Source organism: Plecotus auritus (assembly GCF_963455305.1).
Source record: "Plecotus auritus genome assembly, chromosome: 12".
Lineage (NCBI taxonomy): Eukaryota > Metazoa > Chordata > Mammalia > Chiroptera > Vespertilionidae > Plecotus > Plecotus auritus.
Genome location: NC_137778.1, coordinates 32,052,740 through 32,069,715, shown reverse-complemented (window position 1 = coordinate 32,069,715; position 16,976 = coordinate 32,052,740). Strand labels below are relative to the sequence as shown.

General features: G+C 40.2%; 1 protein-coding gene and 1 pseudogene across 3 annotated transcripts in view; one reads left to right on the top strand and one right to left on the bottom strand.

Annotated features, from left to right (window-relative positions):
- The window catches only part of SNX27 (sorting nexin 27), a 56,719-nt gene extending 40,308 nt beyond the window's left edge, over window positions 1–16,411 (bottom strand). The window contains exon 1 of one of the 2 annotated variants that reach the window (XM_080647563.1): window positions 15,918–16,411. In XM_080647563.1, coding sequence (XP_080503689.1) covers window positions 15,918–16,222 — 305 coding nt within the window. In that variant the 5' untranslated portion in view covers window positions 16,223–16,411. The remainder of the gene's footprint in view (window positions 1–15,917) is intronic. The other variant, XM_080647564.1, reaches the window with a different exon arrangement.
- LOC308237202 (cytochrome c oxidase subunit 6B1-like) lies at window positions 12,037–12,844 on the top strand (annotated as a pseudogene). The gene is made up of 2 exons: window positions 12,037–12,103; window positions 12,592–12,844. The product of its transcript is annotated as a cytochrome c oxidase subunit 6B1-like (transcript).
- Window positions 16,412–16,976: the final 565 nt, after the last annotated feature.

Sequence of the window (16,976 nt, the reverse complement as noted above, 5' to 3'; positions counted from 1 at the left end):
CCTAGTAACACAAGCCACTATTTTCCCTTGCTTTTCTTCTGTCTTTGCAACATAATCTAGTTGAAATTCATTTGAAAATAAAGGATTGAGCTGTCAACCAATGATAACAGGTTCACAATATTGTCACCTTCATATGACAACTCCATCAAAGAACCACTAAGTCCTACACCACACAAAAGTAGCTACTGGCCAGTAGGAACAATCCAACAAAATTTTATTTCCTTAGGCAACTAGATGATGCTCAATTTACTCTGTGTCTTCAGCACTATAAAGATACAATTTTAATAAAATTCTCCTCTTTGTTTTTTATCCTCACCTGAGGATATGTTTTTATTGATTTGAGAAAGAGAGAGAGAGAGAGAGAGAGAGAGAGAGAGAGACATCAATCAGCTGCTTCTGGCACATGCCCTGACTGGGGATTGAACCTGCAACCTTTTTTTTTTTTTTTTTTTGCATACGGTATGATGCTCCAACCAACCTAGCCACCTGGGCAGGACAACATCCTCCTCATTTTTTACATAAGACCAAATTTGGCCCCATTAGAAAAGCTTTCAGCTAGCTAATGGGAGTGGCTCTAAATACGACTTTTATTCAACTAAAGTTAGCCAGCTGAGGAAATTGCAAAACTAATATAAACACTCCCAGAAACAGGAAAAAGCTCTAAATAGTCAGGATTTGTTTTTGTACAGTGCTTGTACAGGAAACTGTATATAATGAAACTAGATATGGATGGAATATGACAGAGCCAATCATTATATGTACCATAAGAAGAAGCCATGCTAAGTGGTAAGCAAAATATTATTTTGACCCCTTGTGACATTCAAGAAATTAATTAAAGGATAATTAGTCCTTCAGAGGCAGCCTATAAAAAATATGACAATGAATTCTTATAACTGCAAATAATTAAGATGTACTTTTCAATTTTGTAGATTAAAACATAATGACTGCATATCCATAAGAACAGTTAAAATAAAAAAGAATGACAAAGCCAAGTTTTGCTAAGGGTGTGGAAGAACTGGAATTCTCATACATTGCTGATGGGAGCATAAAGCAAAACAACCTAGCAGTTTCTTATAATGCTAAACATACATTTACTATATGACCCAACAATTCCACTCCTAAGTATTTACCCCAGAGAAATGAAAACATGTCCACACAAACAATTGTAGTTGAATGTTCAGTGAAGCTTTAGTCATAATAGTCCAAAACTGAAAACAGTCAAATGTCTACCAAGAGGTGAACACATAAACGGTGGCATAGTCATGCAATAAAAAGAACCAAACTACCAATATCGACAACAACATGGATGAATCTCAAAAACACACTGAGCGCCCTAGCTGGTTTGGCTCAGTGGATAGAGCGTCAGCCTGTGGACTGAGGGGTCCCAGGTTCAATTCCGGTCAAGGGCACATGCCCAGGTTGTGGGCTCAATCCCCAGTGTGGGACGTGCAGGAGGCAGCCAATCAATGATTCTCTCTCATCATTGATGTTTCTATCTCTCTCTCCCTCTCCCTTCCTCTCTGATGTCAATAAAAATATATATATTTTTAAAAAACACACACACTGAGCAAAAGTAGTGAGACAGAAAATAGTCTGATTGATATAGAAAACAGTAGAGAGGTTCCTCAAAAAATTTAAGAGAGAACCAACTGCCTTATGATCCAGCAATTCCACTTCTCAGTATACAGTATATATATCCAAAGAAACCCAAAACACTAATTTGAAAGAAAATGTTCACCACAGCATTATTTACAATAGCCAAGATAAGGAAGCAACCCAAGTGCCTCAATAGACGAGTGGATAAAAAAGTTGTGGTACATATATACAATGGAATATTACTCAGCCATTAAAAAAAGGGAAATCTTACCATTTGCGACAGCACGTATAGACCTAGACAGTATTATGTGAAGAGAAATGTTAGACAGAGAAAGACAAATACCACATGATTTTACTTATATGTAGAATCTAAAGAACAAAATAAATGAACAAACAAAACTAAAATAGATTCATAAATACAGTAAACAGACAATGGTTGCCACTCAGTGAAAAAGGTGAAGGGATTAAGAAGTATAAACTGGTAGTTACAAAATAATCACAAAGATGTAAAGGACAGCATAGAGAATATAGTCAATATTATAATAACTAGTATGATGCCGGGTGGGTAGTAGAAATATAGGGGGAACACTTCTATCCACTATGCTGTACACCTGAAACTAATAAAAAATAATACTGAGTGTAATTGAAAAATAAAATTTAAATTTAAAAAAACTTTTGGAATTTTGTTTCAGAACAACGTTTTGCACTTTACATTTTTAGAACAGCTCATTTATTGATAGGACAAGAGAAATACAACTAGAGAAAGTAACTGGCCAAAGGGTTCTAAAATATTTCAACTTTTTCTAATAAATAGCAAATCTCGTCAACAATTTAAAAAGCACAAATTATCTAAATTACTTTTAATGTAAACTTATACAGAAAATGAGATGATGACGATATATAAACTAGAGGCCCAGTGCACAAATTCGTGCACGGTGGGGTCCAGCAGGCCTGCACTGATGGAGGGGGGGGTCGATTAGGGGTGGGGCCGTCTGGAGGGAGGCGCTGCGGGCAGTTGGCTAGCCGTCCCTGCCCCCTGGTTGAACACCTGGTTGAGGGGACAATTTGCATATTAGCCCTTTATTATATAGGATAAGACAAATCCTTCCTTTTGGAAAGTAATTTCACTGGTAATGTGCATCTAAAGTCATAAAAATGTTCATATTCTTTCAACTCAAATGGCATTACAAGAAATTTATCCTAAGGAAATCATCAAAATGTGAGCTCCATGAGGGCAAGAACTTTACAGTGGTGTATAGACCACTCTTAAGTATCTTTAAGAACAAATGAAATAATCCTGAACTCATAAAAAGTAGGCACAAAAGTATTAATCATTATTTAGGTTGTTTCCAAATTTCTGTTCTTATAAAAAAAAAGTCAACAATAGGGAATAAATGGTCAAGAAAATTACAGCACAACAATCCAATTAACTATAAAGCAATCATTTTAAATTGTAAATATGATGAACAAAATAATCTAGAAATATGTGTCAGCCAATGTTATGTGATAAAGTGAACTATACCCCCGGCTGGTTTGGCTCAGTGGATAGAGCGTTGGCCTGCATACTGAAGGGTCCCAGGTTTGGTTAGGGGCACATGCCCGAGTTTCGGGCTCGATCCCCAGTAGGGGGCATGCGGGAGACAGCTGATCAATGACCCTCTCTCATCATTGACGTTTCTATCTCTCCCTCTTCCTTCCTCTCTGAAATACAAAAATAAAATAAAAAGCAGAACATCCTATTAATGATGAAATAAGGACATTGTTCTGTCTTTTTAAAAAATGGTTTATAAAAATGCTACATCTAAAAGATAACATAGGAGAAAATCTGATGTTGGGTTCAATAATAAGATTGTAGATACAACAAAAACACAATCCATGAAAGAAAAATTCTAAGTTGAATTTTATTAAAATTAAAAACTTCCTCTCGCTGAAACCGGTTTGGCTCAGTGGATAGAGCGTCGGCCTGCGGACTGAAAGGTCCCAGGTTCGATTCTGGTCAAGGGCATGTACCTTGGTTGCGAGCACATCCCCAGTAGCGGGTGTGCAGGAGGCAGCTGATGGATGTTTCTTTCTCATTGATGTTTCTAACTCTCTATCCCTCTCCCTTCCTCTCTCTGTAAAAAAATCAATAAAATATATATTTTTTAAAATAATAAAAAAATAAAAACTTCCTCTCTGTGAAAGACACTGTTAAGAGAATGAAAAAGCCAGCCACAGACTGGGAGAAAACATATATCTGATAAAGGATTTGTATCCAAAATATACAAAGAACTCTTAAAACTCAACAACATGAAAATAAGCAACCCAATTAAAAAATGGATGGAAAATCTGAACACACCTCACCAAAGAAGATACAAGATGGCAAATAAGCATATGAAAAGTTACTAAACATTATTCATCATTAAATAATTACAAATCAAAACAAGATACCACTACATACCTATTTGAATGATTTAAAAAAATTTTTAATATCAAATATGCTGTGAGATGTGGAGCGACTTTATTCATTCTGTGTTGGTAGGAATGCAAAATAGTATAGCCACTTTGGAAGACAGTTTGACAGTTTCTTAAAAAACTAAACATAGTCTTACAATAAGACCCAGCAATCACATTCCTAAGTATTTACCCTATAGAGTTAAAAATTTATATTCACACAAAGACCTACACACAGATGTTTATATCAGCTTTATTCATAATTACCAAAAACTGAAAGCAACCAAGATGTCCTTTAATGTGAATGGATAAACAAACTGTGGTACATCAGACAATGGAATATTATTCAGCTATAAAAATAAATGAGCTATCAAGACATGGGGAAACTGTAAATACATATTGCTAAGGGAAAGAAGCCAGTCTGTATGATTCCAATTATGTAACACTACAGAAAACACAAAGATCAGTGTGTTGCCAGGGGCTTGAAGGGAAGGATGAATACGTGAAGCACAGGGGGTTTGGGGCAGAGTGAAACTACTCTGTGATACTGTTATGGTACATACGCGTTTGTCAAAACCTACAGAACTTTACAACACAAAGAACAAACCTTAATGTATACAAATTTAAAACAAAAATCAGTTAGTAGGTGGGGGAATCTTATTATCACTGTAATAAGAGAATCTAACTATATTTCAAACAACCTCACTGAAGGTGGTGGGAAGAAAAGGCACAAGGCCTAACTGGAAATGAATGAATTCCGTAAGGCCAAAGGCAACAGGGACTGCACGTAAGTGCTACACTCGTCGATAAAGTTATTTCCCACAGGGGTAAAAATTCTGATATTGCTGTACATGTATACTGGAATTGGACAACTAAGTAAATGAACGGTGGATGTGGGAAGCCAAGTTTCTCACTGTTAGTGTGGAAATGTACAGATCTACAAGGGGAGGGGATCAAAATGATCCATATGTTCATGGAGTAAAGCCAGACATCAGTAAGAACCCATATTTAACTTAATACAGATACAGATGGTTACACACAGAAATACATATATACGGGGGTTAATACACACATATATTTCTTTGTTAGCTGAGAGGGCCGGAAAGAAGCTATACCCTAGCAGCAATGACCACACCTAGCACCGAGGTCTTGGTTTCTAATACCATTCTCCAATAAAAAGAAACAGGACACTTTGGAGAAAGGGCTGATTCTAGGACTGGGACGGGAAATACACAGATGAGCCTGGATCATTTTGTAGTGCCAGAAAGTAAGGAAGTACTCAAAAACAAAACAAAACAAAACAAAAACACACACCGATGGGGATGTGGCAAAGGGCACAGGAGCCAACTGTAAGAACTACCAATGAATGGCAAAAGCTAGAAATGGAGCAACAAAATAAAGCATCAGCATCAGATTATGTATCCCAAAGTGTAAAGTAAATATCCATGAGCCCATACTGATACAAATAAATGACTGAATAAATGAATTACATGGGCAGTAGAGACATTCTTCTCCTATGTAGAAGAATTCCAAAACAATTATATAGATACTACACTTTAAAGGAGGGGAGCATAACTCCCCACTCCGTAAGTGTGGGCTGCACATCGTGATGCCTACACAAAGGGTATAGTATGAGGAGTGGGAGGGGAAAAGGAATATAACTTGACAGTGGAGAAACCTGACAAACACTGCTTCAGCCAGATGATCACGGTTAATAAGTCATAATGATGACAGTGTGTGCCCTTGATATGAACTGGTGAAAGTGGTACCTCTGTGATCTTCCTCAAAAAACAAACAAACAAACAAAAACCCAAGTCCAATCATGAAAAAAATCAGACAAATTCCAATCATCAGGTATCCTATAATATACCTAACCAGCATTCCTCAAAACTGTCAAGGTCATAAAAATCATGGAAAGACTGAGAAGTTGTCACAGCCAAGATGAGCCTAAGGAGAGGTGACAACTAAATGTAATGTTATCCTGGATGGGATCCTAGAACAGAAAGACATTAGGTAAAAACTAAGGAAATTCTAATAAACTAAGGGATTCAGTTAATAACAAAGTATCAACATTGGTTCATTAATTTAAACAAATCTACCATACTAATGTAGTATGTTCATAATAGGAGAAACTATATACGATGGGAGTAGGAAAGAGATATATGGGAACTCTCTATACTATCTGTTCAATTTTTCTGTAAATCTAAAACCGTCCTAGAAAATAAAGTCTATTAATTTAAAAAAAATAGATTATAAGTTGTATACAAAAGTATGATTTCAACTTCATAAGTAACGTTGTGGATGGGTGATAATATAGGTGATTTTTCCTCCCATTTTCTTTGGTCTCCAAATTTTCTCCAACATATTTATATTATTTTTATAATTTAAAAAATGAATTTTATACCACTACACTCTAAGAATGGCCAAAATCCAGAACACTGACACCAAATGCTGACAAGGATATGGATTAACAGGAATTCTCATTCATTGCTGATGGGAATGCAAAATGGTACAGCCACTTGGGTAGACAGTTTGGCAGTTTCTTACAAAATTAACAAACTCTTGCCACATGATCCAGCAAGTGTGCTCCTTGGTATTTACCCAAATAAGTTGAAAACAGCCCTAACCGGTTTGGCTCAGTGGATAAAGCCTCGGCCTGCAGACTGAAGGGTCCCGGGTTCGATTCCAGTCAAAGGCATGTACCTTGGTTGCGGGCACATCCCCAGTAGGGGGTGTGCAGGAGGCAGCTGATCGATGTTTCTAACTCTATCCCTCTCCCTTCCTCTCTGTTAAAAAAAATCAATAAAATATCTTAAAAAAAAGAAAACATATCCACACAAAAACCTACACAGAGATGTTTATAGCAGCTTTATTCAAAGTGCTGAACCTTGGATAAATGAACTGTGGTAAGTCCAGATAATGGAATACTATTCAGCACCGGAAAGAAATAAAATATCAAGCCACGAAAATAAATGAAGGAAACTTAAATGTATATTACCAAGTTATAGAAGACAATCTGCAAAGGCTACATACTTTATGATTTCAACTATATGACAACTGAAAGAGGCAAAACTAGGAAGATGATAAAAAGATCAGTGGTTACCAGGGCTTGGGGGGAGAGAGGACTAAATAAGCAGAACACTGGGAATTTTTAGGACAGTAAAACTATTCTGTGTACTAGAATGGTGGATACATGTCATTATAAATTTGTGCAAACTCACAAAATGTACAACACCAAGAGCAAACCCTAAAATAAGCTGCAGACTCTGTATGACAATGATGTGTCAATGAAGGTTCATTAACAATAACAAATGTACCCCTCTGGTAGAGGATGTTTATAATGGTGGAGTCAATGTCTGTGGGTGGGGGTGAAGGGCAGGAGGTATATGGGAAACCTCTGTACCTTCTGCTCAATTTTGCTGTGAACCTAAAACTATTCTAAAAAAAAAAAAAAGCCTATTAAATTTTTAAATGATTTTAAAATTAAGAATTAAATATATATATATATATATATATATATATATCAAAGTGGATCTACCTCTGTTGTCAAACACTAAAATTCACGATTCCTTAGTGAATAATTCAAAACAAGACAAAGTGAGCTATTTCATTTCTGCCATGAAAATCAAACCAAGTTCTGAAATATTCAAATCAGAAAAATGCCATAGCTTTAAACAGTTAAATAGTATTTTATTTTCACTTAGGAATCTAGATCCACAAAATAATTTCACTAATTGCCACTTATCCCTATTTCTTTCCGTGCCCACCAATAAAAAAAAAAAAATCTGGCTTCTCTTCAGTTATGATTTAATATAACCATTTTCTAGCCTGAACAACTGCTAAATATAATTAAGCAGAAAACTCTGTATCATAGTTATAAGGTCTCAAAATTACCATGAGTTTGCTTTCTCTTACTGATTTCCTAAGACCACTGTCATATAATGCAATTAGAGGCCCAGTGCATGAAATTCATGCACAGATAGGGTCCCTAGTGGCTGCCGGCTACCAGCCAGGGTCTTCCTTCATTCCATGCCACCCCCTGTTGGTCAGTACACATCATAGCAAGTGATCAAACTCCCAGTTGGTTGAACTCCCAAGGGGACACTTTGCACATTAGGCTTTTATATATATAAATACCTATGATAGACTATTCTTTACTAGGAAAAGAGAATATAAAAAGTGTCTTGACTCAAACTATAGCCAAAAAAACACACAAACAAAAACAAACAAAAAACTCATCTTATTCTAAGCCTCATCTTTAGCAAGTGAAGGGAAATAACAAATGTCAACTGTATTTAGACCAAATTAAATGCTTTCCAGCCCTAGTTCACAAATCCTTTGGTTCTTTTAAGTGTCAAAAGCAAAATCAATACTTATACCAATGTTTTAAACACCTACATCCAGAAGTTTAACACTGAGCAAAAGAGAGTATTCATGACGATAAAGTATGGCCCTGACAGGGTTGAGACACTGCGAACTGTGTCAATCAGCATCTAGTCTTCCCAAAGAGGAAAAAAGGAATAAGTAACCTGTCAAATAAGCTGCTTACCATTCCTTGAACTTTTTACCCTTGGCTGGGTGTTCTAACTGATAAAAAATGCTGCCTGAGGCAGAAAAATACAAATAAGGATCATCTCTCTTTCAACCTTAATACCTCCAACCAGAAGTAACAAGGGTTTATTACTTGGGAAGGAGTACGCGATTCCTCAAACCTTCTAATTCCAAGGCAATGTTTACGAATATAATCTACACAGGAAACTCATTTCTAAATAAAGGAATCATATTTGTCATTCGGGGGAAAGTATAATAAGCCTTAAGACTTTAAGATATTTTAAAAATAAATATGAAATTATAATCAAGCTATTCAGAAGAAAAGCTCATTGCTTATCTGATAATCTGTAAAGCCAATGTAACCATTGGTCACCAAGAACAAAAACTTGTTCATTTCCCTCCTGATAGAATACAAAATTCCAGTCTTGCTATAAACCTGTGTTCCAGGTTGCCAGGACACACCTAATTTACACTTGTTGTCCTGGCATAATTAATGGGCCCATTTCATTTTCAAAAGTGTCAATAAACTATACAGTCCTCCCAATTTAAGTACATTTTGTGTCTGGATGCACACAGTCCCTGGGCACTTGCATTTCCTAGTTTAGATAACTAAGGGCGAAGAAGTATTTATGGGGATTTGGAGGAACTGCTCTAAGTTTGTTTATCCAATGGGGAAAGGGAGAGCTGGGTGCCATCTTTGTTAACTAACCCTCCCTGGGTTTACTCCAGTATTGAAATTGTCAGTTAATTTGCTGGATTCCCCACCCAACCATAAATTTCCTAAGGGGGAGGATTACATATCATTCAGCTTTCCATCCCCAGTATCTAATCCTGTGTTTGTCATGTCGTAAGCACTTATTAAAGATTTTCCCTGGATGAATGAAAAAATATTAAGGCTAGTACATAAACACAATAAAGGTTTTCCTTCTAGGGGGCTGCAGCACTTAAGGATCAAACTCACCAACTGTAAACACAATAGTAAGTTCAGCCATTTAAAACGTAAGAGAAAGAGAAAAAGATACTTGAGAAGCTGGATTGGACTGTGAAGTAAAACACATACAAATTAAAGGCAACCAGCTCCTCACCAGCTGTTCCTAGCTCTGGGTGTTGTCCTTCGTTCTCTTCTTTATATAGTACAGGACAGCCCAAGAGACTAGATGCTCTGAAATTCTTCTAATTCTAACAGTAATTTTCCTCTTTGACCTTGGAAAAGTTATTCAACCTCTTTGGGTAAATAATTAAATAAAAACTAAATTTTTCACAGGGAGTCCTGGGTGTTAATACACATACAACTGTACTCTGATCTCAAAAACAGAATAAAACCCAAACTTATGAGCACTGCATTCAAAGCCCTTTTTTATCTAACCTCAAGCACAACTGTCTATGAACAGCAATTTTACTTTATTTATTTATTTATTTTAATCCTCACCCAAGGACATTCCAGGAGAGAGAAAATACACTGAATTTAGAACCCAAAGACACAGGTTTAATTCTAATTAACACTCATTAGTGCAACACCCTCCTCTCTTATGAAACAGTGATAATACTAATACATTCATTCAACAAGTATATACTGAATAATACCTTGTGTGTCACTAGACATTTGGTGTGGGGGAGAGAGGGCATATGGATGTAGTCGCTGCCCTCGAGGAGCTTATATTTTCCCTATCTCACAAGGCTGCTGTAAAGATCAAATGTAAAAACACTGCAAACTGTAACACACACTTCAAGTAACAAAGTGGTATAATGATTATTCTACCTTTTAATCACAATCTTTATTACAACAACTTAGCAATACTCAATAAAGTATAGATGATCAGATGTAATAGTCCACTACCTACTGAACTCATTTTCCTAAGAACTGGAATTCAGGAGCCTAAAAAAATCAGTTTGTTACACAATCTTAGCTCATGACTCTCAATATAACCATAAAGATAAAATGAACTGACAATTTAAGCCTACAGTGTTACTCCAAGTAGAGTTGGGTGTGGGTTACATTACCCACCCCTGGCAAGGAAGTATAAAATAAAAATTTTGAGGCCCCATGCAAGACCTACTGAATCATAACCCTTAATGACTGAGCCTGAGACTCTATACCTTGGACAAGCACACCCAGTCATTCTTATGTTCACTAAAGCTTGAAAATCATTGCCATAATTCCTTGATCAAAAGCCATAATTTTAAACCATTTTCAAAAAATACCTGGAAAATCTGAGCCAAATAGAATTCAGCTACAACTGAGAAAGCTCTTGAGAGGTACTTAGCAGTCAATGTTACATGACTCACACTTAACTCGTAAAAATACTTTTTGTGGCACTAACCTCTTTTTGTTCAATCATTTTTGAACTTTCACATAAAGGAAGAAAACAAAAGAAAGGAATGTCCATAAGATATTTGTAAGTTATTAAAATTAACTCTCAATAGTCCAATACATGGTGACGGAAGCAGGCTAGACGTTGGGTGGTAAGCACAGAATGCAACATACAGATGATCCTATATAATAAAACCCTAATATGCAAATTGACCGAATGGCAGAACAACCAGTTGCTATGACGCGCACTGACTACCAGGGGGCAGATGCTCAATGCAGGAGCTGCCCCCTGGTGGTCAGTGCGCTCCCACAGGGGGAGCGCTGCTCAGCCAGAAGCTGGGCTCACGGCTGGCAGGAGCCTCTCCCACCTCCGCTGCAGGCGGGCAGATAAGGAGCAAGGGGTTCCAGACTGCGAGAGGGTGCAGGCCGGGCTGAGGAACTCCCCCCTCCAGTGCACGAATTTCGTGCACCGGGCCTCTAGGGTATTATAAAATTGTACATCTAAAACTTACATAATGTCATTACTCAGTATCACCCCAATAAATTTAATTTTTTAAAAATCTCAATAAACAACTTATTTCAATATATATGGCTTCTAATTTTTCTTACGGTTTAACTTTAACAAGGAAAAGTTGATGGTATATTATCCTACAGCTATCTAGGAGGAAGGCATATACTCTTTGCCTAGCATAAATATAATTTTGAATGGTTGCAAGACAACCTTAGGAGTCCATGCTTATTAAAGACCACGCTACCCAAATACCAAAGAGACAAAACTAGCCAACAGATAAACCTAATCCCTAAAAAATATAGACAATGCATATCCATATCCACTACACACTTAAACCCTCCTAAGGGATCTCTCAAGAAATCAATCAAGAGCCCTTGGAACTCACTTGTTAAATGTTACTTCACATACTATATAATTAGTGCAAAGATATATTTATTTTGGTTCTATCTGTTGAAAGCATTCTTCAGTCATTAGCCTCCAGGTGTATACACATCAAAGGGGAGACACTCAATATATGTTACACTGGGGAAAATTACAAGGTGGAAACGAACATTGCTAGTCAAGAAAACATTCCATCCACAGTAAAATTTAGAGCCAGAGGGCTTGTTCTTACTCCAGTACCAAGCCCTGCAACATGACTCTTTCCCAAACCAGTCAGGATCTAGTCAGTTTTAAAGGGAAAAAGGACAAACTGAACCATAGTGAGTTTAGTTTAACAACTATTCCAAGATTCAATGAGGACAGGGCTCTGATAAAGACTTTAAAATAAAAAGAAATTGATACTCTTCCTTTTGTTCAAGCTTGTATTCCCATAAATCTCTAAGCTACTCTCTTTCACACCTCTAACAATTGTCCATACAACTGAAATATATGAAAATTGGAATAAAATTAGGAGGAAAGCATCTAAAATATGGGAAAGTCTTGGTTAAAAAGCAATTATCAAAGTCCATACATTCATCTATGACTTCATACAATTTACATCTACATGTAGTTATTCTACCTATGCCTAACCTTCACCCCCAGGGGCACTTAACTTAGAAAGCTTTCCTGAGACAAGAGAGGTTAACTTAAGGAACTTGGTGAGAGACAGAGAAAACAGCTCTAAGGCATGCTGCCTAAAGAATGTTTTAGGACTCTGCTGAGGTCACACTGAGCTGTGAGCGGCTTCAGGGGCGTCTTTAGGCGGCAGAAGACATCAAGACCAAAATCAAGAACTGCCGGACTGCTCCTTTTGACAGCCGCTTCCCCAACCAGAACCAGACCAGGAACTGCTGGCAGAACTACCTGGACTTCCACGGCTGTGAGAAGACAATGACTGCTAAAGGGTTGATGTCTCTGTGTGTGAATGGTACCGGCGTGTGTACAAGTCCCTGTGCCCCATATCCTGGGTTTCGGCCTGGGATGACCACCGGGCAGAAGGCACGTTTCCTGGGAAGCTCTGAACTGGGCGTCCTCCATCCTTCTCCCAGGGAGGTGAAGGGGGCCTGGGTACATCCCACCCTAGAATCCTGAGTCATGGCTTAGCTAATAATAAGTACTTGCTGGAAAAATATTTTTAAAAAAAGGAATGCTTTAGGAAGATTAGTATCAACCCAACCAAGATCAAAACAAGTGGCAGACACAGATATCCCTCAAGAACCATGTCTGTTTGTTCACTGATTTCCTCCTCTCACTTAAAAACCTAAGGAAAAGATGCAGATTTTGGAAAAAGGGAAGGAAAGAAACTGTATCCAGTTGACCCCTGAAGTTGGGGGTTAGGGAAATGACCTCCACGCAGTCAAAAATCCACATATAACTTTTGACTTCCCAAAAAGTTTTCCCTTAACATCCTTTGGGGGACTGGTTATTAAAATCTGAGGATGCTCAAGCCCCTCTATAAAATTGTGTAGATCAATGCATGAAGTTGGTTTTCCACATCTGCGAATCCTAACCGCGGAATGAAACAGTACAGGTATTTACTGCATATAAATGGACCCATGCAGTTCAAACCCATGATGTTCAGGGTCAACAGTAGTTGAGGTTTCAGAGAATTTAACAACTAGCTCAGTTCTGTGTTGCAACGATCGCTATTTCCACTACAATAGCAAAGAAGCTTCAAAGAATTTGGAAATCAAAATACAGTTAAGAAAGTGAAAAACTAATGTCAGGAAGATGTCTAATCATCACACCCTTCCAGAGAAAGGTTCTCTAAAAGCAGAGTGTTCTTTTGCCGCCCTGCCCAATAAAAGAGACAGTTCTCTACTCACCAAGAATGTGCCAAATGCGATGTTTTTTCCTCGGAAGAGGAACAGACCTAGACTAGAACTTGGGTCTGAAGCAAGTCCTGTCCTAGGGGACCATCTGAGGTCTCCTTACGGCATATCTAGTTTATATCTGGACTCTGCTACAAAAACCACAATAAAGGCAAGAGGCCAGAGCTATGTGAGTAGGCACATATATGAATGAAGCGGTGGATCTTGTTAGCTGCAGCCTTCTACAAAATTAGTTTAGTTCCTTTAACTTCAATAATGAGTAAATGATTTAGAACTTTAAGATTTTATAATTTTAAATAAACATTTTAGTGTTAAACTTAAAAACGAACAGCTGGATCCAAAGTTAACTTACAAAGGGAAAGGGAAATAATAATTCCAAAAACTTCCATTGGAAGGAAACATCAGCCACAGACTTTGAGTTATTTAGAAAGGAAAGAATCAGGTGCCCCAGTACAAAGCAAAAGGTCACTACTGCATTCTCTATCTGAATGCCCTTACTCTCAAAAAAATTAAGGATATATTGCCAGGGAATACTAGAAACTAGTATGTAGGACATTAACAGAGAAGGACATTAAAGCACCTATCTACAGGAAGGTCAGAGGAAAGTTATAGTAATAGCTCCAACCACCTGCTTTGGTGAGCTGCTCTTTCTTGAGATGGAAAGCAGGAGGAAACAGAATGAGAGGATACCAGAGTAAAAACATCAAAGACAAGGGCAGGGGGCATAAGGTGAATAAGAAAGGATGGGCTCTCTCTATGCCACACCTTGGAGATCCTATCGTCTCTGAAACCTTGAGCAAACGTGCTGTTTTACTAGAGGAAAGCCTCAAGGTTGTGGAAATTATAATTACATCCATAAAAAATGAGGACAACTTCATGAGAGCAAATCCAAGCACCGAGGGAGAAGGCAGAAGGGTGAAGAAAACATACAAGACAGATTCCGTAAGAAGAGAAAAGATACAGCGTTGAAGACTGCTGAGGAGAACGGAGATAATGAGAGCAAATACCACCTACCAGTCAACCAGCAACCGCTATATAAATTTTAATACAACGTACAAAAAACACACAAATGTAGCTCCTGGAGCAGAGTAGTGGAGGAGGTCTGCACAGAAATCAGAGAGGAGGCAACATCCTGCTGGAGCATTGAGGATGCAATGGGCAAGTAAGGATGGAATGGGGGGGGGGGACTGCAGCAGGGAAGAGGATGGTTGCAGCAGCAGAAGGGCCCTAAAAGAGCAGGGAGGGAAAGCAACCTGGGGGCGAGAAAGATCAGGATAAAGTCAAGCGTGGGATCACAGGAAGACAGAGTAGGAGAGCGAATGGAAACCGCCTGCCCTGAAAAATCGGGGGGGGGGCAAAGACCCAAAATGGGACTGTAACTGTAGACTAAAACAAAAGCATGAGGAGGGTGCAGGAGTGAACACAGGGGACAGAAGAGGGAGGCACTCAGAGGGAGGCGGCGGTGATGGAGACACCAGATTCAATACCATGGTGCAATACAGAGACTACCGTGAAGAGAAACTACAGTGTCAAAGACCCCACCCCCACCCCCACACCAAACCAAACGCATGCAAGGGTCAGAAAAGAAGGTATTCTAGGAGAATGAATACGAAAAAGGAAGGGAGGAAGGGGACACACAGAAGGACAGGAGAGTATGTAGGGGTGCTTGACCCTAAGGAGAGGGTACCGAAGGAAAGAAACAGGAGTCGAGGGTGGAGGGATGAGGATTCCGGAGGAAAAGTAGGAGAAGACAGAGGTTCTTCCTACTTGGGCCAGAGGGCAGAAGGGACGCACACCGGGGCCGAAGGGAGTGTGGAGAGCAACAAACTATGATGCCACAGATGAGAACTTGGGGAGGACACACAGTGGCGGGGTCAGAGGAGGAGCTGCTGTCGGTGAGCGGCCGAAGAGGTTCATTAAGAGCAAAGCGAGGGGCGGCGAGGGGCAGCAAGCAACACGCCCCAGGGGAAGGCAGAGGGGTAGACAAGAAGCCAAAGGAATGGGGGCGGGGGTAACAGCGGTGAGGGCGCAGGGACTTAGACTGAAGACTGAAGGGAGCGAGGTGGGGGGTCGCAAAAAGCAGGGGTGTGGTTAAGAGCCAACCCCCAGGAGGTGCGAGGCCTGGGGAGGGCGGGCGGGGGTCCCGGGGGCGGTTCAGGGTAGGGGGGAGGTTCGGCCTGAGGGTGACAGGGGTCGAGGGGAGATGCACGGACTAGCGGAGGGTACGGGGCGGGGTGGGGCGGCGGGCAGCCCGGATACTCACACCTCCAGAATGCGGTCCCCCTTGCGCACCCCGGCGCGATCGGCCGCCCCCCCGGGCAGCACGGCGCTCACATGCTGCAGCGGCGCGTACAGCTCCCCGTTGATGCTCCGCAGCTGCCCGCCCTCGCTCACTTGGCCCCGCACGTTGAAGCCGTAGCCGGACTCGGACTTGACGATGCGCACGACCCGCGGGCCGCTGCCTCCGCCGTTCCCGGCGCAGTGGAGCCCTGAACCCCCACCGCCGCCGCCACCTCCGTTCCTGTGAGCGGCTGCGGGGTGAATCCCTTCCCCGTCCTCGTCCGCCATCTTGCGAGCAAGCGAGCCGTATCCCCGCCCCCCTACGCCTCTACTCCCTCCCGCGCGCGCTCGCTCCGCTCCGCAGCCGCGCGACCCCCGCGCGCTCGCTGCCGACCGCGGGACCCCAGTGGGCCCAGAGCTGCAGGCTGGGGTAAGGGAAGACACGAGGCGAGGGAAGAAGGACGTTGTGCACTGTGGAGCCTCCTGGGAGATGTAGTTTATGGGCCGTGGGGGCTGAGAGGGTGCTGGGCCCTGCGGGAGTTGAGGTTATATGACGCAGGTCGGGAGCAATGCCTGCTGGGAGTTGTAGTTTTCCTCTTATGCTCTTAAGCGTTTAATCTGTTGGACAGTGAGTGTGTGGCAGCCTGATTCAACTGTTGATGTCTTTTTTTTGTTCCTTATTTCATAGCCTCTAAACCAATAATATTAGGGCAAATTAACGTTTGTAATTCAATACAGTCTTAAGTTATAACAACTCATTTGCACAGGTGGTCACATACATCATTTTATTCCATGGCTCCAACAACCTCTTGACACTGGATCATGAATTAGTTTCTGTATTTCACATGTTAGGAAACTGAACTTTAGAGTGCTCAAAGTCATCCAGCTATTAAGTAACAGGAACTAAGGCCCAGTTACATTTATGCAACTTTTCCTGTATTGCAACTACATAAAAAGTAGGCCCCAGCCCAGCCTGTGTGGCTCAGTGGTTGAGCGTGGACCCATGCATCAAGAGGCGGCAAGTTGGATTCAGGTCATGGCA